At 39.4% G+C, this 24,698-nt stretch overlaps 1 protein-coding gene across 4 annotated transcripts in view; it reads left to right on the top strand.

The window, feature by feature from the left end:
- Positions 1-24,698, top strand: part of SPAG16 (sperm associated antigen 16) — a 358,732-nt gene that overhangs the window by 189,021 nt on the left and 145,013 nt on the right. For all 4 annotated transcript variants that reach the window (XM_023930625.2, XM_086896301.1, XM_086896300.1 and 1 more), the window contains one exon: positions 21,394-21,520. In XM_023930625.2, the coding sequence (XP_023786393.2) occupies positions 21,394-21,520 (127 nt within the window). The remainder of the gene's footprint in view (positions 1-21,393; positions 21,521-24,698) is intronic.

The raw sequence follows: 24,698 nt of genomic DNA, 5'->3' as shown, positions 1-24,698 counted from the left end.
AGCTTTGTGGAATCTCAATATGTAATTTGAATAAGTAACTGAATAAAACTTGTAGTGAGTTTTCTATGTTAGTGTTTCAAGCTCTTAAGTACACAACACACTTTAAGGTTAGCCAAGTGGAAATTTATTTTAGTCATTATCTACATTTCAGCAAGGTGACTCCTGATTAATAAATCAACATATACCTTCTTTATTATCCAGGCAAATGCATTTTTATGAAGGTGCTTTCAGAATATCAGTGCATTTGTGCTTACCAGTTAATTATTATTTCCTTAACTCTCTCCAGGTGTCTTCAGTTTTGATTACCTTACACCTTAAAGAAATGGGATGGATTTATCTCTTTCCAAACTATCTCTCCATAAGTAGACTCTTGAATTACTGTACTGTACTAGCTCTGATTTTTAACAGCTGAATGTCATCAGACCAGAGAAGTTTCCAGTCCTATAGGCCTTTCCCTTGGTTCTTTATTATCCAGTCCTAATGGATTTTTGCATTTCTTATCCTTCTTTTTCTTCCTTTGCATTTGAATGAGATGAAATACCCCTTCATGATTGTTGGCCACTGCAGGGGAAGAAGCTTCACTGAAAGAGCAAGGGAAATTTTCTTCTTCTGCTCCTTTGTCCTAAAATCCCTCCCAGTCTACTGCAGTTGCAGTGAGCTCTTATTGGAGACTTCTCAAACTGTTGCAATTCATCCAGATTCCATTGAGAGTTAATTAAAACTCTGTCAGTATCGAATTTCCAGTCTTGCTTTCAAACCATGAATTGAGGAAGCATTAAATGATACTAAAAATATTGTTTTCAAAATGGGATAACTAACAGATCCTTTCATGAATTATTCCAAATTATTTTTGGGGGAAAAAAAATAAATCTAGTTAATGCTTGGCAAAGTTCAAGCCAGCTGAGAGGTGGCTTTTATAACAGAAATGGTCAGCCAGTCCTGAGAACTGATGATGCTTTTTCCACCATTAGTATCAGCAATAAGCATTAATGGTCAGTGTTTTCCTTAGAAATGGAAAAGGCAAAAATCTCATGTATTGTTGCCTCTTTTCCTAACCTGTTGTATATTTCTAATGCCTTGATCATCCTTTATGGCATATTCAGGACCTTTAAGAAATAATACTAACAATAGCTTTAATTTTATGTCAGAATGGGTTTGAATTTGCATAGACAAAGGTTTTGTTTAGACAGTTGAAAATGCTTTCTCTACTGAGGAAGCTTTTGTAGTGAGGGGAATCAAAGCAAACCTTCATCAGCAGCCCATGGTGCCTCCCACTCCCACTCATCAGCAGCTTCCATTTCTGCCTCCAGTCTGAGCTGTGCTGTGCCTGTGAAAATAAGAGAGTAACATCCCAGCCATGATGTGAAAGGCTGACTATCCATGCAGAACCATTGGAACACCAAAAATTATGCAAAATCTCAGTGCCTACAGGCAGCAGGAAGTGGCATAAAAATGTGACATATTTAGATTAAAATAAGGTGTATTCAGAGTATGGGAGGAAAAAAAAAGGCCCTGTGGGAGTCCTGACTGCTGGGTTTTTGGTGTGTTCCCAGTAAAAGCCAAGTGCTGGCTGCTGCTGCATTGCCTCAGTGCAAAACCAGGTGAGTTGTGCTGTGGTTGGTTCAGGTGAGTTTGTGGAGCTGTGTGTGGTGTAGGCACTTAGAATGAGATGAGTGCTGTGCAGAAATGGCACAGAATATCTTCCTTTTGAAGAGATTCTCTAGCAGAGGTTGGGTACAAGATGTGGCTGTTTCAAGTTTAAGCCGTCCTGGTTCTGCAGAGCACTCAGCTGCAGTTGGGCCTTATGCCCACGTTGGCTCACTGAAGTGAAAAATCAGCCTGTGCAGGATGTACAGCAAGGTTTGGGAATCAGGGAAGGCTATGGACAGATTAATGAGCTGGTGTTTTCCATTGGATTGTTATATTTGGAGCTGCTCTGCTAAAGAGCCTGCAGGGAGTTTGGGCTCGGCAGTGCTGGTTCCTGAGCTTACCTGGCCGAGAGTGCAGCGCTGAAATCCCAGCTGTTCCCAGGGTGTCCCCTGGAAATGTGCCACCAGCTGGGCTGGAGAACACCACAGGAATGTGTGCCCTCCCTCAGCCTCCCCCCACAAGCTGGGGCTGTGTGAAAGCAAGGACACAGAGCAGGCTTTCCGTGGTTCATGATGCTTGGAAAGAGATTTTTCTCCCCATCCCCAGGGAACAGGTGCTCATCCAGGTGCCAAGCTCTGAGCAGGGACAGAGCCCAAGGGAACATTCTTGTGGGAGGATAATAATCAGTGATCACAGTTCATCTAGTGGTTTTATTCTTTCCACTAACAAGGAATTAAGATTTTGTAAATGAGAGCTGTCTTTCTTCCCAAATATTATGTATTTGGATGGATGCCTGCTTTCAAATTGAATGGGCCTGGAAAGCAGCAGATTGCAGGGGAAGAAAAAGCAAGAAGGATATCAGAGTTATCACTGCCACCTCTCTGAAAGAGGTATATTTTAAATAAATGCTATGAATTAAAGTACATCCATTCCTATAATGGGTGGCAATTGTATTTTTATTTCCATTTTTATACATTAGGAGCATACTTTTCTATAAATGTTGCTTTTGGAAAATATACAGCATTCTCTGTAGTTGTAAACTTGGTGTTAAGAAACTGGGGAGGCTATTTGCTATCTTTTAGCACCCAAATCCAAGGTGCAATTTGCACAATCATCAAAGTGCTTATTGGAGTCCAAAGAATACAAGATGTAACATCTCTTGAATAGGAAAAGGTTGCCAGAAGTTTTAATAAATTACATAATTCTTTGCCAGCGATATGAAATTTCTGCCTACTAAATATTTGAGTTTTATTTTCTTATAAAGTGAAATTACTCTGGGTTTTTTGTTTTATTTTTTATTATTCACAAATATTTTTCTTCTGTGTATACTGAAAGTTTCAATCATATATTAAGTCACAAATATCATTCCTACCAGGAGGATAATGTGAGGTAGCTTTGTAGTAAATTATGTTCTTCAGGACAACTTATGTGCCTTCTATTTAAAAACAAGCTGAGTTTAAGAGTAAAAGAGAAAGCAAAGAAACAAAAATCCAAGCCTCTTCCTTTTTCCCTGGAAACACAGACACAAGCTGAGACAGAGCCATGATCTGAGTTACTGAAGGACTTGAGGGAGTCTGAGTTCTGCTGTTGGAACTTCCTGATGCTTTCTGCTGGGATAATTGGTTGCTTTTAAAGGAAATTAAAAAGAAAATGGTGTAACATTGGGATGGGGAGTGCCAGGGAAGAAAGGTGCCTGCTATGGCTAGAAAAATTTAAACCAAAACAAAACAGCAAAGCAGGGACTTATCTGCTACCTTCAAAATTATCCCCACTTCTTAATGATTATGGAAATAGGAAATTGGAGAAGAAAGGGAGAGGTTTATAATTTGTGGCCAGGATTTTATTCAGCAGCATAGCTCAGGTTGAAAATATACAGCCAGTTATGTTCTAGCAGCAGGCAGCTGCAGGGATGTTTTCTCAGACTGTAAATTCAGCACTGTCAAAGTCATTTTGGCAGGATTAATTTCAATTATCCAGTGGTAAATATCATCAGAGATTTACAGCCAGATCTCTGATATGCAAATCAAAGTGAGCATCATATATCTGGTGTAAACACAGGCGGTTGTTTAGCTTTGCAGACATATGCTCTACACCGAATGTTAAATGCAAACATTGTTATTTATGCTTTGAGCCTGAGAAATTGGTTGCAGCAGTCAGAACAGTCAGAATTGGTTTTCTCCAGTTGATCCATTCTGCACTCATTAGACCAGTTCTTCTTTTTTCTCTACTTCCTTTCATTAGAACAAAATACATGGAATTAGGCCAGCAAGAAATGCAACTGTGCTGTCCTGCAGCAGAGCCCAGGGTGAGGAAGTGTTTGTGAATTGAAGCCATTTCTGATTGCTGTAATCCATCACTCATTTGTTTTCCTTTGCCATTAACATGGCAATTTTCATCTACTCACTGAAATTTCCCCCATCATCAAATTTTATTTTAAAATTTTAAAACTCGTGTTTACCTCAGTCTTCAGTCATTTCTCATATCCGTTGGTGCGTTTGTTAAAATGCAAATTTTAGAAGTGACCAATCGTGATTATTGTTAATTCTCCTGAACAACCTCTAGGATAATGTCCTGTTACTGAGGTGTTAATTTATTCTTTTACTTATTTCTAAATATACAAAAAAAAAAAAAAAATAAAATTGTTGACATCTTTTGCTTCTCTGCAACAAGACCATTTTCACTTCTTTGCCCAAGTGTCAGATGTAGCTGACATTAATTACTAGTTTATAAATCCTTCTTTTCTCTGAAGCCCCTATTAAAATTGTCTTCTGTTGTGACTTCTCTCCACTTAGTACCTGCTGTTTATGGTTTCATTTCTTCTCCTAAGAAGCATTTAATTTTGCAAAATTTAGGGTAAGTATTTAAAGAAATCATGCAGGAATGGATTTTTTTTTTACTTAGAAGCCCCCCATCAGCTTTCCTTGGAATGATACCATGGAATGATACCATGCAACCATGGCACTGCCTGTGTTTTATTAATGCCCACCTTGAGTGGGTGCAGTAAAAGCCATGGTTAAGTTGATTTTAAACTGCTGTTAGACTTTGGGGTGTTTTGTTTATTTTTCTCTAGTTTCACTAAAGCAATGATTTAACATTTTGCCAAGTGCACTGGTTACACTCTTTGCTTTGTACCATCAGAGCCCAGGGTTTAGCCTGGCTTCACCTGCCACCCTTTAAATTCATATTTTCCTTTTCTTCCTTTTCCCTTAAGCGATGGACAACTTTGAAATGCAATATTTACCTGCAGATTTGTAAGCTTGGTTTTTTTTTTCACCACACCAAATGCATCTGTATCAGGATTCTGAAAAAAATCACTTCTGAAAGGTTTTCTAGTTTCAGAATGGAGCTGTATTTTCCCAGTTTGAATCAGGGTGAGTGTGTGTAGCCAGTCTTTGTCCAGATTCCCCACTGGAGATGACACTTGTCTCGCTGGGACACGAGCCACACGAGCTCTTCTGGCCAGATCCCACTTTTAATTGATTCCAGTAAAAGTGGAGCTAATCTATTTTCAGAGAAGACAAATGTCCTCCAGGAAATTAGAAGGCAGGGAGAAGAACTCAGAGGAAATGTGGAAGGACCATTTTTGGGTAGTTTGTAATGTCTGACCTGACAGCACAGCAGGAAATGCTTGCCATTTTGATAAAAGAGAATTCCCTTTGGAATCCTCCAAGGAGCACTGGAGAGACAAGCTGCTATTAATCCTTCAAATCAAAACCAGGCCTGTGCCCAAGTCTCCAAATTTATAATTATGCTACAATTCCATAACACATTTTTCAGGATCAGGAAAGTCTAAAACCTCGTTGTTATAATTCCCAGAGAGCAAATTGTTAAAAATCAATTTGAAAATGTGAATTATCAAGGAAAAAATTCTATTCAAAGCAGAGCTATTCAGTTAAGGGGAAGATACAGCAAAATCTTCATAACACTGGGTAAAATGAAGCTTGAAGTACAAAACTTTACAGGAAGTGTAGCTTGAACTCCATGTTGTAAACTTAAATCACATTGTGGATTTAGTACTAGACAACATGCATGAGTAATAAGAAATGTTTATTATGGTCACATATTTGCAGGTCCCAAAGAGCAGGAAAATCTTAGCTGATTCCCAAGGAATGCCTAAGCTGGGTAAACCATACCATTATTTACATCCAGGGAAATAAGCAGAGAGGTGACTCGAGGCCATAGGGTGAGTTCCAACTGAAGCCATCATTAAAACCCTGACTTTCCATTCCTTGGGGACATTAAAAATATGTCAAGATTAGTTGTCTTCAAATCTTCCTGCTGGGTGAGAAAGAAGAAAATCAGTATTGGATTTCCAGTAATAATATAGATCCATGCAAAGTGGATGTTTATGTGATTATTAATTACTTTTTAAAACAAGACAGGAGTTGTGGAACTTCTGCTAAAATATTTGTACTGGTGGATGTTGGCTACTAAAATAAAGTCTAAATAAACCCATGTTCTCTCTGGCTTTTACTGGAAACACCTGTGGCAATTTTAGCCTGTGCACAGGAGGCATATTTGAAGATCTTAGTAGTTAAAGTGATAATTATTCTTTTTAATTCAGAATATCTTGACTTTTTTTTTTTTCCTAAAGCATTGAATACACAATAACATAACATAAGTGCTTTGCTTTCTGATTTCTACTTCTGGTCTTGAACTGCACAGAACAGTTTTTTGATTAATGGAGGTGGGAAAAATCAAGTTACTACTTTATTTTTTAAAAAAACTGAAGATGAAAATGGAGCTGCTTTCTAAAATGTCTGTGTTTTACAGATATTTCTAAGAAGTTTTATCTGAAGATAATATTTCTTTCATGAAAAGATAGTTGAGAAAGTTGCACTTGATGTACATAAAAGGCTGTATCATTTCCTGATCTCAGAAGTTTCCTTGCTTCCATTGTTGCAGCATCCAGTATGGCTTGGATAAAAACGTACTGGATACAATTCTTAAGGGTTTTTTATGTTCTAGTTCTCCTCCCTTAGGCCAGATTCCCTAAATTATGTGTAACTGGCTGAGAGGCTCCTGTTGGACAGCAGGAAGCTTTATTTGATTTGGATTTGATTTGGATTTGATTTGATGAGGAAATGTACTTCTCTGGAGGTTGAACACCTTCGTGCTTGGTGTCCCTCACTTGTCCAAACACCTCCTCGATTCCCTGGGAGCTGCTTCAGGAACAGGAGGAATGAGAGAGGTAAAACTGAGGCTTCCTTCCACCAAATCCTAACCAGAGCAGGTCCAAAAAGCTGAGTCTGCTGGGGTGGTGTGCAGTGGAGGAAGCTCAGGAGCTGCTTTTTTCTCTCTTTGACAACGTGCAAGTTGAATTCTTTGTCTTATTTGCAAGTGTGCAGGTATTATAACCTGCAAAATGTTAGCCAGATCCTGGCAGGGTGTTTCCACTGTCCTACATTCAGAGCTCAAATGCAGAGGATCAGCACTGCAGGCACTCAGCACATTTGAAGTCAGATTATAGTTTTGCACAGGCTCATTATCCAGTTGTTTTCTTTCTCCCTCGTGTTACAGTCACTCATTACTGGCAGGCTTTTCTTTACCTAAGCTGTTTTCCTAGAAATCCTGACTTACAGTATCTCCACCAAACCAGAAATTAATTGTACCAACAGAGTAATTCACAGAGCAGTGAAAACTGTCAGATATTATTACACAGCTCAGGGAAGACAACAGCTCATTAAAATGATGTATCTCCATCACTCCCACATCCTGTCAGTCCCAGCTTGTGCAGATTTTACACACACACACTCTGTGATCCACGATCAAGGGGAGCACTGTCACCTGCAGCACAGGTAATTGTAGCTTATTTCCCTGCTTGTCTCCCTTGTGAACTAAAAAGAACAGGAATTCATCTTGTTATTCATAAGCAGCAATACTCTGACAGGCATATCCACATATCCACCTGAATGTGAGCTATTTTTAGCTGCTGATGTCTCCTGGTTTGAAATTAGATGTATTGGTCATTTGGTTTCAAAGTAAAAGTCTGCTCTAGTGGATGCCTTAAAACACGTAAATTCCTCTTGTATTTTTTTTTTATCTGTTTTTGAGTTCTTGTCCTCTGGCTCCAGGCAGTCTTCAGGTGTGTCTGTGTGTGATGCTTTTGGGTTTTATTTTGGGTTCAGATGTTACACAAGATTATTTTCTCTCCCAAGTGCTGGAACTCTAAGTTGTGCAAACTGTTAGAGCAAACTCTATCCATCTTTGTTTAACCTCAGCTGGAAAATGAACACCAGTCACATCTTATCCCTATAACAATTAATTCTTGCATACAAAAGAAGTGCCCTGGGTCTTTAATTGATGTTGGAAGACACTGAATTGTGTTTGAACTTCCTTAAAATGTGAATAAATACTATTTCCAGCCCAGTAGCGATTTCTCTTCTCTTTGGCAGTTTTCAAAAACTTGGGGCTCATTTCTTTACACTTCCCTAAGTGGTCAGAACTCATACAAGTAACACATCTTCTCTGGAACCTCGTGTGGGTTATTTTATCTTCGAGACACATCTCCAAATCCTCCAGCAGAGCCAGAGCTGTAAGGTCTGTTCCTGCATGATTCCAGTGGTTAAGCCCATGAAAACAGCAGACATGACCACTCTGACACTTCCCAGGAAAATAAAATGGGCTTTGCCTTGGTGCAGGTGGACATCAGGATGAAGCAAATAAAAATGTTGGCGATTTCCCTTCTGCACTTCAGTATTTGTAGGTTTTCTGATGTCAATTGAGACACATCATCACACAAAAAATCTTGTTCTAGGCTGACCAATATCTTTCCCAGCTAGGAATCAATTCACCATCTGCAAGACAATTTTTATGCATCTATTTACTGAACTCAGAGCCTGCAAAGGCATGTGTGTCTGTGGGAAACCTATTAAATATGTATTGGAATTATCCACTTGATGCAAACCCAATGAATTTCTTTATATTTTAGTGTCTCTTTCAAGCATATTTCTGTCACCAACACAAACATTCTATATAATGGAATCTTAATATGGAGACTGCAGTAAAATGTCAACAAAATTTGTGAATTATTTAATACAGAGCAGACGGTCATGGAGTGTTTCTTTGGCATAAAGGGCAGCACACTGCTCATATCCCTACTCTGAAATTCAAAGGGAAAGGTAAAAATTCTGTGTGTGATCTGCAGTTATGTTCTGCTCCTTTAAAAACCCTTTATATATATATATATAAATTTCAGGGGTTTATATTTATATATATATATATAAATAATTAATAAATATTAATAATATATATATTAATTTCAGGGTTTGTTTCATAGTGGTTCAGATCTTAGCTGGCTTTGGAAGGTTAATATTGAAATGAGGGTTTGGGGACACTGCAATACCAGGTGTGAAGTTAGCAGCTGGCACTGTGGGTTGATGAAAATCTAATTCTAAGTGTGTCAGCCTTCTAAGTGATCCATATCAGGTTATCAGTCATGGCTTGACAGCACTTTGATTACATATTCAGCACCTTCAACAATTGTAAACTGAGCTTTGCTATGTGAAGCTGAAAGTTTTAGTAGTGACTTGCAAAGGCTTCTCTTTCCCTGGAGAACAGTGGATAGATACTCTTCTCACCCAGTGACATTTACTTTGGGTGCACACTGGGATTAGACAGGTGTCATTGTATTTATATTCTATTCTATTCTATTCTATTCTATTCTATTCTATTATATTATATCATATCATATCATATTATATTATATTATATTATATTATATTATATTACATTACATTATATTACATTATATTATTATATCATGTTATACCATATCATAGCATATCATAGCACATCATAGCATATATAATTTATTTATTATAAATATATATACTATAATATATATTTTAGTTAATTTATATTTTATTATATAATTATATATATTATATACATAACTAGATATAACTAGATATAACTATATATAACTATGTATAACTATATATTACTATATATATAACTATATATAACTATGTATAACTATATATATAATATATATATAGATATAAGATTACATCAATAATGTTAACATTATTAATATAATGATCCCTTTTATCAGGGGAACAAAGTTGGAACAAAAAGGAATGTAAACCAAACTGTTCACATCCAGGAAAGGAGACTAAATCTCTGCCCTGACATTTTGTGCTTGTGCTTCAAGTTAATCTTTTCCTTCCTCCAGCTGTTGGCAAAAGGAAATCCAGCCCTTTTCCAGCTCTGTTTGGGGAAAATGGGGGTGGTACATAATCTAAAAGTGGTGGGGAACCTATTAAATCCTGGGAATTGAGCTCTACCCATTCTGTGTTCACTGATCTGAACAAATATTCCTGCACCTCCAGTGGGTGGAGCAGGCTCTTTATTCTTCACTCCACAGATGTTTGTTAGGGTGCCTGCAATGACACTGTTTTTGTTGTGGCTCCATGTCTAAGGGCACAGCAAATCCATAATTCATAATACCTTCCCAAGTTCACAAAGCCACTGAACAGTGCTGCATGACTCCTTAAAGCTGCCACCCACTCAAATCCATTTCATTTGGACAAATAAAGGAACTCTGCACTGAGGAAAACCAATTTGAAAGCACACTGAAATTCATTTTCCTCACTTAAATATTGAAGTGTGTGTATTTATTGCATCTCAGCCTTGTTGTACTGTTTTCAAAAAGAATTTGCTTGTTTAATAGGTCTAAAGAAGTTTCAGTAAATTTAAAATGTGGAGGAAAATAAACTAACATCCGACAAGAGTCACAGTGATTTTTATGCACGTGGCTTGGGATTAAAGGCATAAAAGAAATACATTAAAAATAAATCTAAAAATACTAAATTAATAAACAAAAAAATTTAAAAGGTAGTGAAATAAACTTATGAAGTGCCAGTACTGCTTTCTTTATCGTATATAGAATTTCATCACTATGTGCTAGAGCAGCAAATGGATCCTGAGGTAAAATAATGGTGCAGTTCTGGTTTGTTTTGGGGTTTTTTTGGGGTGCAGGGGGTTTGCTGGATTTGGGTTTGGTTAGTTTTTTGAGGGCTGAAAGCTGATTTGAGTCAATTTTATGGCAACTGTATGGTCGTAGTGGAGTTCTCTGGATTTATTCTGCTGGCCTCCTGTATAGTTCTTGTTCCAGTTTTTCCCTTTTGTTGGTAGTTTTCCAACAGTGGTGGGGTTTTTTTTGAGTTTTTTTCTTGAAGAATTTTGTGCTAGTGCAGACCTGGGTCATCCATCATGAAATTTAATGCAACTCCCAGCAAACAGGAGCCCGAGAGCCACTTCTTGTTCTCCTCATCAGCTGCTCCCTGATTGTGGTCACAGCACAGAACAAAGCTCTCCCTCCTAACCCTTCCTTTAATAAACCCAGAGCTGGATCTCTCAAAGAGCCCAAAGGCTTGATTGAAAATGTGTTGGTGCAGCCACATTGTCACGTGGGAAGATCCCATTATTTGGGCACCCAACAGCTGTAGGAATCTCAGACTCTCCCTTGTCCAGGCAGTTTGGAAATCTCACCCTAAATTAGTTAAATTTTCTATATTTTCATATAGAGAATATGTTTTCATATAGAGAATATTCTCATATAGAAAATATGACATGATAGAACTTTATGGGATGGACACAGAAGGCTTTGGCAAGGTATTTTAGGTTTTAGTGTTACAGGAGTGGCATTTTTTAAAAGTGTGCTGTTATCCACTGTTACTGAATTAAACTAAAATTACTAAAAAATTAAAAATTTAATTAAAAATTTAAATTAAATTTAAATTTAAAAATTTAATTAAAAATTAAACTTGTTAAAAAACAATTATTTCTTACATTCTCTGTGAGTTTTCAGAAGGAATAGATCAGATCAGCCTCAGAAAGAAAATGTGTGTTCCAGCATAACGTAGTAAGTTTATCTGGTCTTCAGGTGTAAATATATTTCAAAGTTTGTTTTTCATTGTCACATTTGTTATTTTCTGTGCTGTGTCTCATCATTCAGTAGTTGTGCATATAATGCTATATTCTTTACTTATTAACATGATCGTGTAGAAGAGTGAAATTAGGATGACAAGGAAGAGAATGAGAGAAATAACAAATTCTTCAGGGTGGCTGGAATGCACCATAAAGGGGATCTGAATGTGGAGTGCAGATGGCTCATCTTCTCCACAATATTTTATTAGAACAAAGAAAAGCCTAAAACTGTGAAATAACCCGTTCAAATAGTTCTTACATAAGCCTTAATATACAGACACAAAATATTAAATCATGTGACAGCAATCCATCAAAACATGTGTGTGGTGTTGTCCTCCAAAAGCAAGGAGGGATTGAGACACCTGCATTTACTTGTTCAGGGTTAGCCTGGAAAGGCAGTGGTTTTAGAGGTAAACTTTTTGTTATAAATATTAAAATAAAAAAGACACAAATGATAAGATCGTGGCAGCTTCATCCGGAGTGTGGAGCAGGCTGTGCCTCAGTGCTGATGGCAGCTGGTGTGGGAAGTGAGGAGAAGCCACTGTCACAGGGCAGAGCTCCTTGTCCTGCTCTGTTTCATATCTGCTTAAAAGGGTGACAGGTATTTCATTACTGAGCTTGTGCTGATCTGATTAGCTTGTACCCCTGAGCCTGGAGGAGGGAGGAGATAATTGTTTCATTAAACAAGGCCCTGGTTTGCAGTAAATGATTTTTGATGCTCCTGTCTTCACCTGCCCAACAAAAAAAAAAAATCCCCTGAGGAAACTTGATTTGCAGAAAGTGCTGAGCAAGGGTAAGAGTCAGAAAATAATTTAAGAATCACCTTGTACCTTTCTGAACCTGGGTGTAGCTTGCTCCTGGACTGAGGTTGGGAATTCTGGGGTATGTGGCTCTGCCTGTTGCAAGGGAGGCACAGGCATTTCCAAGGATGAGGAGTTTGTGTTCTAGTGCCTGACTGAAGGACTGAAACAGGATTTGGTTCCATCACTATGAAGTGCAAGAGCTGACCCTAGAGGGGAACTGCTTCAGATGCTGTCGCTCCGAGTGCTGGGAGCACCGAGCTGCACAAAGCTTTTCCTTTGGCTGATGGAATTCATTTTCTGCAGACAGACTTGATGGAAAAGTTAGAAGCCATAGCCACAAATGGATGGTTTGATACGTGGGTGTTGATTTTCCAGAGGCAGAGGAAAGAACTCAACCTGGATTTTGAAATATGGAATGTAGGGTGTGTGCTCCTGCATCGTGCTTGTTGTGGGTACCAATCCCAAATCCCCCTGGTGTGTTACAGATGTTCTGGGAATGCCCAGAACATTTCCATTAGAGCAGTGTTAACAAATAGCTCATTTCTGACTGACAGCTAGGGTGAGAATTACTAATTCAGTCAGGATTACTTTAGATCACTCTCTGGCATCACTCTGTTACACACTTTTTCAAGCAAGACCTTGTAATTGACTTGGTCTGTTCTGACCAAGCCTATGAAAAGGACACCTAAGATCTAAATTTTGGATATAAAAGCCTAAATCTTCTTCTGTCCCATGATTTTCAAAGTCATTTTTGTTGCCCTAACTCTTGAGAAAGTACAATCCTTGTCAAATGAAACATAATCCAAATTTGAAACATAAAAATGCTGAAAAATTTGGATTGTGAGTAACAGGCTTCTGTTTGAACTAAAGTTGTTGCAATAAATTCCCAAAATTGATTTGGAGCCCAGTTTCAGTGGGAAGTGAGTTTTTGCAACAGCTGTTGCCATGAGCTGAAACATGCTGCCAACAATCAGGTGTTGAGCAGTGAGATCTTAAAGATACTTTGATGAGCTACAGCCAAACCTACTTAGTAAAAGAGACTGAAGAATATATTACCATCTTACAAAAATACCATAAAATCTTATAAAAATACCATAAGCAGAGATTTTCTGTCTTACTGTTTTATCTTTCCTTTAAAAAAATTGAAGCTTCACACCAAAACCTCTTCATCTGGAATCAGACAATAATACATATAATAATACTTCTCATAGAACACTTCATTTGTTCAAAGAAATGCAAGACATTAAGAAACTAAATCTTCAGTGTAATAATGAGCAGATTCATTATTCATGTTTCAAGCCAATAAAAAAAGGAGATAGATTATTGGCAAAGTTTTCACACCTTCTAATGAAAGCCTAAGTGGAATATTATTAATTCAGAAACTTGAGCTTTTCACTCAAAAAAACATATAAAGCTATTGGCAATCATATTTAGTATTCCTAATGTTTATCAAAATAGATCCTGAGTTTGAGTAGCATTGGAATCAATCAAGCACCAAAAGGTAATTGATTAAATTTCTATTTTGCCTATTTTTGCCAGAGTTCCAACCAGCCACGGTCCCAGGGAGAATCTTGGTTCTGTAAAGCCCACCCTAATAATATCTGTGTGCACTTGATACAGAAACCTGGTAAAAAATCAGGTTTTTATCATTTATCATTTTATCATTTCCCAGGCTGGTATCAGGCAGCCAGCCTGTGTCCAACACCACAGCTACCAGTGGTGGCCTCAAAATTTTGTGCTTTATTTTTTGTCTGAGAGTATTTTTTAACTCAATGCTGCATTTCTGTGTCTGCCTGGTAGTGGAAGGTTCCCATACACTCAATAAACACACAGCTTCTACTTAAATACACACACTAGAGTTCTGCCAGAAAAATAAATACAGTGTTATAATTGGCTACTTTTCCAGTAATGCATATTGTGTTACATAAATTATCAGGAATTGAGGCAAATAAGCACTTTAATCCCAAAGGTAAGGCATGAAGTTTTGCAACCTTTTTCTCCTGCATTCACAGCACTCTCTTTCAAGGACTGTGATTATTTGGCTGTTACCTAATTTCACTGCAGAATAGAAATCTGACCGGAGCATTGCTTTCTGCTGGTTAATTATAAATTTATTAGGGGAATTTTGCCAAATGTCCCTCACTATTAGACCTCACTGAATCTGAAGTTCAAGCTATCAGACTTCATTTAATGTAATGTATTGCTCTCCTTTTCTGTTCTGCATGTGCTTTTTTGTATTTTTTTTGTTCTCAGGTACATTCAATTTTCCCTTTCTGTGTATTATTTGCCAAAGAGGCTCTTTCAAGTTATAGAAATGGGACAAAGTAATGTTTAGAACAGCAGAATATGTAAGGAGGCAAGGTCCCTGGGGATGAAATGAATTTCCAGCACAATAAAATAGCTTTCTTCTCCTGTTTGGGTGTTGCTGTTGACAGCACACGAATGGCTCAGGGGTGGGAGGCTGTGGAGGGACCACCATGGGATGGGAGGGTGTGGAGTGGGAAGGGAAATACTCAACAAGTTTATGGGAACACTGAGGGACCTGCACCTCTCTGCTGTGGGAAGGTTTTAACCTCCTGAGGTGCTCTCAGGAGTGAACCCCAGAGTGCTTGGGACTGGGCTGGGGGCACTCAGTGTGCTCACACTCATCAAACCAGACCCACATTTAAGGACCATCATGGTCAGGCACTGCCCTTCAGCCTTCCCTTGGAGTTTTGCTAAAAGTGGGGGCTCACAATGAGTGTGAGACAAATTTGGAGCAGACTGGGGTGTACCTGGGGGTGGAGGTGCATCCAGTGTGAGCACAAAGCCCAGGGTGTTCCTTCCACCAGCAGGGTCAGGAGAAGGTTGGGACTGCAATTCCTTCTTGCAGCAGGTGGAATCTCTTCAGCTAATAAATCCTGGTGCCTTTTATTACAGTTTTCAGCAGGAGCTGAAGCAGAGCTGGTGAGGTTGAGTCTTTGCAAACTTTGAGGGAGGGGAAAAGAGCTTTTCTTGATCTCAGAGAGGAAATCTGCACTCAAAAACAAACTACTGCAGCCTTTCAGAACTTAGCAAGCACGTCAGAAATGTAACTGCTGACGTTGACTTATGTCCTGTCAGTGGAAGGACTCAGTTTGATGGAGTTCAGAAGCTCTGTGTTTTAACAGTACAACTGTGGGCAAGGAGATGTGAGAAAAGGATGTTACAAGATTTTGCAGCACACTTACAAACCTGCTGAGTCAGATGAGGAATGTTTGTTGATATACCTAGAAAACACTAATAAAACATTTGTGTCATGGTTGGGGTTTTTTCTTCCTTGGTTAAGTCTTCCTATTTGGGAAGATTTTTCTTTGCTTTTGGCAGAAGGAGGAAGACAAGGACTGAGGAAGTTGGGAAAAACCCCACCCTTGCACTTAGCAGTTAAGTCCATCTCCCTTCAGAGATCAGTTTCCTTTTAGATGCTCAATTTACTGTGCACCAGAGCAGTGCCAGGCTCCTGTGGTGACAGACCTGGATTGGGGGTGGGATGTGCTCACTGTGCCTGTGTCCTTCAGCCCCTCAAAGCAGCCCCTGATGGGAGTGGTGACAGCAGGGTTTAATACTTAATCCTGCTTCTGCTCAGTCTGAACTTAAAAAAATTGAAATTATCTGACACCAGATTTCACCAGACTGAGAAAGTCGTGAGTTGCTCTGCAAACTGATCCTTGCCAGGGAAGGATCCTTGTTTTGCAGAGCACTCAGATCACAGAGATTTAAATGTTCCACGAGTGCTAAATATGAAAATAAATTACACAGAGAAGCATTAAATTTGTATTCTCTTTCTAAATGTTTCTAAATACCGGAGGAGAAACATTTGCATTGTCACAGAAGCTGCAGGAGCATCTCCTTCAACACTGCATTTTCCAAGTGTCAAACACTGGTTTGAGAGAAAGCACAAATGAATGTTCACAATTGGAAGAGAGCTCCATTTTATTAAGCATAAGTAATAATAGAACAAAGTGTTTCATATTGACAGCATCATACTGTTGTGTATCTTTCCAGAGACAAATGTACTTTCTAGAGTAAGTGTCCTCACATGTCAATGTCTCAGAAAATGTGTTACATTTAGTGAAATAATGGGTAAAAAAAAATAAAATAAATAAATCACTGTCATAAATGATGGCAGGCACTTTTTACTGAGATACTGGTAGTTTTACATTCTTTGACATGAATAATCAGATGTGTCATGTGTGAAGCTACCTAGAAATAAAATAGAGGTCATAAAACGTAAAGACATGATAGGATGCATTTATAACAGCATAAACCGAGCTGGCATTTTAATGTCTTAAGCCAGCCCATTTGATATCCTTGGCCATTGATCTTGGCTGGGAGAGTTCTGTGCTGAATTTAAACTCCTTTTGGAGATAGAGGCATATGATGAGAAATTGATAGGATTAGGTTTTGTTAGAAAGAATTCTCCTTTTGACTGTTACAATTCCAGCCCAACAGGAGCACTGGTTGTGGTGTGTCTTTACAAATCTTCCTCAGAAATGTTGTGTCCACCTTCACAGAACTTTGTGATTTTCTGGTGTAACTGGCCCTGGAAATTTTTGTTTGCAGCTCACACAGAAGAACATTTCTTATTAGCTATGAGAGAGACTTTAGTTTAGTGTTTGCTCCATGGGATGATTTGGTATTTTGGGGAAGTTACTACAGTTTGGGAGTTCCTGTTTGGGAATTCATTGTTTAATGAATTCCTCTGAAGGCATGGGAAAAGGTGGGTGGGAGAGGCACTGACTCCAAAGAACAAGCTCAAAATCTCATTAATTTCAAATGGTTGTGTAGGTAGTTTTAATTAAAATGCTTGAACTAAGATTCAATATGGCATATAAAATAAGTAATGATGGCTACCTAAGTACTCACTGAAATGGCATCACCCTCCATTCCCTAAATTTTTCCAACCACATGCTTAAAAAAAAAATATCAAGAAAGGGAGAAAAAAATCCCTATCCATAGGACTGCCAGCATGTGTGGGGTGGTTTTTGAAACATTTAAGTAGCAGAAAAATTGGCCACATGTTGTCTGCCTGTGGTTTGCTGCATATTTGGTAGTGAGGGCAGGCTGGGCACTGCTTTGTTCTTCCTGAGTTTTAGTGGGAAAGCATGTAGGGCAAGAGGAATCTCCCCACTGCCTGTACTCCCTTTCAGTTCCTGCAGATGGAATATCTGATGGGTATTTTTCTGTCTGCTGTTTTACATTTGTGCAGAGCCTGGGAATACTCACTGAAGTCTTATTTGAGTGGAAATATTTCATATCTTTTGTTTTCAATGCAGTTTTACTGAAAGGCCTTTGGAATTTGAATGGACCGTTCTGGAATGTGGTTTTCAAAGGAGAAGTCTCTAGAAATGAAATCTTCCCCATCTGTTGAGATAATGATATCAATATTGGTATGGTTAATTGAAGCCAACATTCCTGGCACAGATGTGCTTCTGGATTGGAATCTGTTTGTTTGAAACTCTCAGCAAACATCCAAACCTGGTGAGGTAGAATGAAGGCTGATTTACTGATGGACATCATCACCTCACCTGGATTTAAGGGAGTGGAAATTACTGCAGAAAAAAGAAATCATTGAGGATAATTAGTCCTGTACTAACACAGGGAAAGGATGAAGGTTGGAGTGGTGTCTGAGTGAGGTTCAGCATGCAATCTGAGCTACTGAGCAGCATTTTTCTCGTGGCATCATTTATTGAGAACCTCTTGAGGCATCAAGATTTGTGCCAGTGTCTAACCTGTTCATACATGATCCCCTCTGTCTTCTGAACCAGGATATTCAGAGGCTGTGAGGCTTCCATGAGGTTCTGTGTTCACAGTGAGAAAAATACTCAGTGGATGTAGCTACAGATTTATTCTAATGTAGATTAACTTGTACCATTGGATAGAAACATGAGCTTCCATGAAAAAACCAGGGTGATGCTCTACCCTTCCTATCAACTTTCTTTTTTGTGGAAAAAGAACATCTAGATAAATTGTTGCCCTTTCCAACCAGAAGATGGCTGGTACGAGAAAATCTTGCTGAAATTACGTCTCAGCTGGAAGGAAAGATGAATTTATTTTATGTAGCATTGGGGGAAGGTTCTCAGAAATATTCAGTCAGTCAGTTATCAGAGTGGTAAATGAGATCTCGAGAGCCAGAGCTCATCAGTGTGCAGTGATAGGGAAGGGGGAAGGAGAGAGGCTGCATCAGGGCTGGGTGTTTGTGTTCCTGATGGAAAAGTGCAAATCATTTCCTTCCCTTCTGTTGCTGTCATGGTCCATCACTTCAGTCCATTTTCACCTTGCTGAGGGATTCTGAATGGGCCTTCCTGCTTTGGCACCTAATTAATCTCTCACAAGCCTGTTCTTGCAGCCTGGCTGCCTGGGATGGTCCAGATCTTACATCAGTGCCTGACAAACAAAATATCATTTTTTTTCCTGTACCTGCATTCCTTTCCCTGTGTTCTTTCACCCCAAGCCCAGTTTAGCAGGCTGAAGACATTGTTCTTCCCCAGCCTTTGAAGAGGGCATAGACACACCTTGTTAATACAGGAAAATATTCCCTTTCTTCCAATGGAACCACTCTCACACTGTGGCATGGAAAGCTGTCTATGTTTTCAAAAGTGCTAAGTGCCCACAAAAAAAATGCAGCAGGATTTTCCTTGTCAGAAACTGTTCAGAGCCTTTACACTGGAACACAAGCTGGAAATGATGGGGCACCTTTGAAAAATGGCATAGCTAGGCACAAATAGAAGATCTGAGATGGAAAAGGCGTATTTGTGGTGTAAAACATTGAGATGAGACGGTGAGACAAAAGAATTATTTTATTGAAGTTATTTTACTGTTGTATATCAAGTGATCATGAATATCAGATACCTCGTGCAGCCAAACACTTTATGTCTGGTTTAAAATGAGTCCTTGTGACAAAATAACACATGTAGGCTATATAACAGATAACACTGGGTGGTATAATGTATTATCTATAATAGAAAAACATAGATTCTGTAAAGTGATACCAGTGGAATCTAATATTTCTTTGAAATCTATTTCCTGGATAATATTTCTCCTCAGAAGTTACTTATCTCCCTTCTGCTCTGCCTTTGTGGGGACAGGCTTGGTTTTCAGCACAGGATATCACTGCAGTCTGGCAAAGGGAAAAGCACTAAAGCAGGTCTGAGGAGTTAGATCAGTGCTCAGGGGATTGTCCATGCCAACCTTGCAGCTCTCCTGGCCCTCAGGGCAGCCACTGATCTCCTGTGCTGGTGCTACAGAGCCAGCAGGAGCTCTCAGAGTCTTCTGGGGACACACAGGCAGGGGAAAAAAAAAGGAAGAAAAATCACATCTTTAATTCCCCCCTGCTGACAGCTTCCTTAATAAATATTGTAAGAAATTTCTCTGTTAAGAGCCACCCAGTAATCTAATTTGCAAGCCCCAGTGATATATTCAGCAGCCAGCTCCAGGGAGGTGTGTTTCTACTGTCAGAATCACATGAGCAGGGAATAAAATTCTGAGCTCTGGCTGAAAGCTGCAGTAATTTATGATGAGTTGTTGGCTTTTATTTTTTCATACTATTTTTGACTCAGCTGAACAAAGAGGATAGAACTGCTACTGAGTTTACATTGATCAGTTTTTTTCTACAGTATGCTCCCCTACCTGTTTGTTTTCACAGGATATAACAGTACAAAGACTGCACATTTAAGTTTTATGTTTATCTGAGGAAATCATGGAGTGAAACACTTGTTTATTAATGAGTGATGGATCCTGGATTATTTCAACCATCCCCCCTCTTGACGTGCTTCTGAAGGAGTTGAGCCTTTGCCAGTCTGCTGAGTTTACATAATCCCAGATTTGGGATTCCCACATTCCACCTTCTGTCTTGTCTGGATAGGGGAATCCTCGGGCTCTTCTCTTCTCCTCAGCTCCAGTTTAAGGAATGTTCTGCTCTGGTGTGTGCACAGAAGCCAAAGCAAAACCCAAAAAATCTTCCACAAGGTTACAGCTGTCCAGCCAAGGTCAGGCTGTTTGGTGGGAGAACTGATTCCCCTCAGCAGTGTCATCGTGGTTGTGTCCAGTTTCCTACAATGGGAAAAGCTTCCTGTCTGGAGTTCCATCTGTGTCAGGTCCATCCCCTCAGCTGAGAAACACCAACAGTGTTGTCTCAGAAATGAACTCATTCAAAGAAAACAAAGCAAAGCAGTGAGAAAGCCAGCCCAAAAGCTCTAGGGTGTAAATCCTCAGCTGCTCAGCTGGAAGAAGGTGCAGTGGCTGGGTGTCTTCAGCCTTGAAAGAACTTTCAGAACCACTTCACAGGTAATTCCATCTGAGCTCTGAGTTCTTGATGAGCACCTCAATTCTTGGGGTGCAACTCTGTTCCCTCAACTCTGCTTTAAGAACTTGGAGCTTGCAGTGGTTAATCCATAGCCAGAGACTATTTTGCACTGGTGTGGTTAATCCATAGCCAGAGACCTCTCCTTCAGAGAAAAGGGAAGTTTTGGGTGTCCACAGGGACAAGACTTTACCCTCAGTAAAGCTCCCAGGCACCGCCTGCTTTCTCTAAGTCTTTGTGCAGGCCTTGAGAGGAAAACCAAGTTGCCAGCACTCACTGGCTTTTTTCAGGGTACACGTGGGCACAGTCCAATCTCTCAGACCCTTTGAAACAAAGGAATTTGATGTGTATAAAAAGGAAATGGTGCTGTCTCTATCCTGCCTTTTCATCCACGTTCCTGTTTTGTTTTTTTTCTGCATCAACAAGGTTTTTGAGGATGCACCTGGGGAACACAAAGTGGTGCTTTCATTGTTCCTTCCTAGGATTCAAAAATGTTTAAAACCCACTTCTCATTTCTTTATACCTTCCTTTTCCACCTTCCATTACTGGGAAGCAAATACCAATGGGCTGGGTTTTGTGACTGTTTCCATGGGGCAATGCTCAGGTGAGGAATCATTGTCAATGTTCACCTTTCCAAGGAGCAGCTGGGGAGATGTGTGAAACGTGCACTTCATTCACCTAAAGTTGTCTGTTGTTCATATTACCCTGAGTGGAGGGTGCTGCATTGCTGTTTTTTGTCTCTTGCAGTGAGAGGTGCAGGTACACCCTGCGTGGCCATGAGGACTCAGTCAACAGCATCGAGTTCCTGCCCTTCTCCAGCACCGCTCTCACCAGCTCTGCTGACAAGACCTTGTCTCTCTGGGATGTCAGAACGGTAAGCAGGCTTGGCCTTGGTCACTTCCTGAATTCAGGCAAAGCTGTGATGTCTCTGTGTGACATGAGGAAAATGAAACCCAGTGTGAAATCAAAATAGAAAGTAAGGGTGATGTGCCAGTAAAATATTCACTAGCACCTTTGTTATCTTCTGACCAAAAATGTCACCATGTAACACCTCCTCTAGAAAGGATCTGCCTCTCCTCCTCCAGAACTCCACTGATTCTACATGGAACATGCATTATTTTCTCCATGTTATATCACTGCAGGTAGTGACAGAAACTCTGCCTCTCCTCCCCTGTTCTTCTCTACCTTCCACCTCTGGAACAGGTAAAAATGTATTGAGTACACTGGAGAGTGTATTTGTCCCTGCTGCTTTGCAAACCAAACATGCAAATCCTGTTCAAGTAGAACACAAGAACAAGGCAAGAGGATTTTTTTTTTCCATCTTTCATCAGAAAATCTAATAATTATTGCTGTTTCTGTGGTATGGAGCAACTTTGGAAGTACTCAGATTATTCCTTCAGTTGGTGTTACAGCCACTCTGCATTTCTCAGACAGTGTAAAGACTGCAGCCTCAAATGGAGAAGGTGGAATTCATGGAAGGGCTTTGAGAGGAAGCAGGCAGAGCTGCTGGTGTCCATGAAATGGTGTTGTCATCAGAGCTATACAAGCACAGGATAGGAAAAACTGCCATGGAAATGACAGTGGAATACTTGAAATGCTCATTAGGCAATTTCTATTTCTGGATCATAGAAACTGACTGAATAGAAGGTCATTTAATAATAATAATAATAATCCTGGTCAGAAAGCACAATGAGTTAAAATGAAACTAGTCAAGACTCATTATTCCTAAATGCATTGGTTTGTAGGAATATTTGATATCTGAATATGAATAATTCAAAAAGAGGAAAAAAAATATTGAAGTACAAACAAAAGTGAAATGCTTAATGAAAAAATAGATTTATGCTTTGTTTCGTTTTCAATAAATCCTGCAAGGAACTTTATCTTGCAAATATCTCAGTAATCTCCTGCTCATAGCAAATTAACAGAGTCATCAAGGAGTTTTCCTTTGACAAACATAAGGAAAAAGCCTCTATATTTGCTCACCAATATTGTTTTTCAGCTGTGGGTAATTTTGCTAAGACAGGAAAGACAATGTTTTTGTGAAAAGAGAACGTTGTACGTGGCATTTTGTTGTGTATTTATTCTGTTGAATTTTTTTCCATGTTGAGTGGGAAATCTTTACAGTGGTTTTGGGATAAATGCTCACGGTAAAAACTCACTTGAGGTGGTGAAATCCCTGTGAAGATGCCACCTCCCTCTAAAAGCTGAATGATATTAAATGTTCCCTCCACGAAGAAGATGAATTATTTTATCCCATTAATTAGGAACAGAGTATTTTCTCACCTCTGTGTGATCAATTAGCATTAAGGAGTACATTTAAGATACTTTTAATGAAACATGAAAACCACGCTTGAGTTTGTTTTCTCATAAATCAGATTCCTATTGCAAATCACATCTTGCTCTTCAATCATTAAGTGCAGTCAGCTCTTTATTATTAAAGATAATGGATACAGAGAACTGTAAGTCAGAGCAGTGTAAGTTGAATGGACAATGAGCTCTGGATTTGGGGCAGGATTTGGAACATAAATCTTTGTAATTACTAAGCTGGAACTCTGTAGCAGCCTGCAGACTTTGGAAACTCAAGGCATTACTTTTTTCCTCTTTTTTTTTTTTCTTTTTGGGTAACAGAAAGTAAGATCCATCCAGTGGTTTCAAAAAAATCTTCATCACGTTGACTGTAATTTTAAACCTAAGGGATATATTGGCCATAGGAAAGTGAGAACAGAGAAAGATGAATTGCACTTGTGGCTCTTTCCAAACCCTGAGGGAGAATTACAGCTTTGGTGTTGGATTTGGGCAGGGACCACGCTCATGCTGTGCCAGACGTGCAGCAGATCAGATGTGAAGACCCAGGCTGCAATTCTCTGCTGGGAATTCCTTGCCAGTGAAGCTGATGGCTCTGGTGCCAAGACAAGCTGCTGAATTTATTCCTCTTTGTGCCAGGTTCATAGAAAGACAAGTGTGTTCTGGCTTTTCACCAGGAAAATTCCTCGCTGACACATCAGGGGAAGCATCTCCACTGGTGGATTGCAAAGTGTGTCCAGTGTGAATGTGAGAGGTGCAAAAGAGCCTGTGACCCCCTGGGTACAAATTCCCCTGCCTGGGTTAATTCCTCCCACTCCTCTGCATCTCCCACAGCCTCTGCAGCCATTTCTTGGGGCTGCTCACATTTATCTTGACACCATTTGAGCCAAGCTTGAACTTCTGCTCTTTTTATCAGACAGATGAGATACCAAATCTTTATACACTTAAATAATTAAATAGAAGGGAAGGAAAAAAAATACATTTTTCACTCTACATCTTTGAAAGTTATTGATTTAGTAACTATCTCATCTGCTTTCTGATTTTTGAAATGTCAGGTTCTATAACTGGATATTTCATTTCTGAAAACATTGGGGAGAGACTGTCATTTAAAAGGCAGCTTTCAGTAGTAATGCCCTGAGGAATGTGTCCAACGAGGATTTGGAAAGAATTCTGTGTGTCCTTAGCAGGCCAGTCCCATTCACATCAGTTTCTCTGTTCTTGTGAACAAAGCTCAGCACACACAGAGCTCTGTAAAAAGTCACAGCCACACAATGCTCTAGTCCTATTTGATTTTGTGAAATAACAAGAGTTTGAAATATTGCTCGATAATTTGTGTCCATTTTGGTCTCTACCTCTCACTGATATTCAAGTTTAATATTTTAGTTATCCAGGATGTATTTCTTTGTGCAGCTCAGTGATTTAAGATATTTTACCTGCATTCCTTTTGCAGAAGATTGCTGCATAACACAAATAAAAGGATCCCATTCCCACCCCACTATCAAAGTAATACCTCTGACATTCAGGGAGGAGGGCATCAAGGATGTCAACTTTTTCCTATTTGGCTCAGAGCTGACTGGAGCAGGGGTGAGGCAGCACAGCAGAACAGTGACCAGCTGCCAGTTCTGCCTCTGCACATCAAATTGTGTCCTTGTCAGTGATTTGTGGGCTGAAGAGCAGAATCAAAACTTAGAAGCTCCAAGGTAGCGTGGTCCTTGATGAATAATACAGGCACCAATCTCACAGGAAAA

Source organism: Cyanistes caeruleus, chromosome 7, assembly GCF_971803275.1.
Source record: "Cyanistes caeruleus chromosome 7, bCyaCae1.hap1.1, whole genome shotgun sequence".
NCBI classification, from domain to species: Eukaryota; Metazoa; Chordata; class Aves; order Passeriformes; family Paridae; genus Cyanistes; species Cyanistes caeruleus.
Note: the sequence above shows the minus strand (reverse complement) of the source record. Positions and strands in the feature narration are given on the sequence as shown.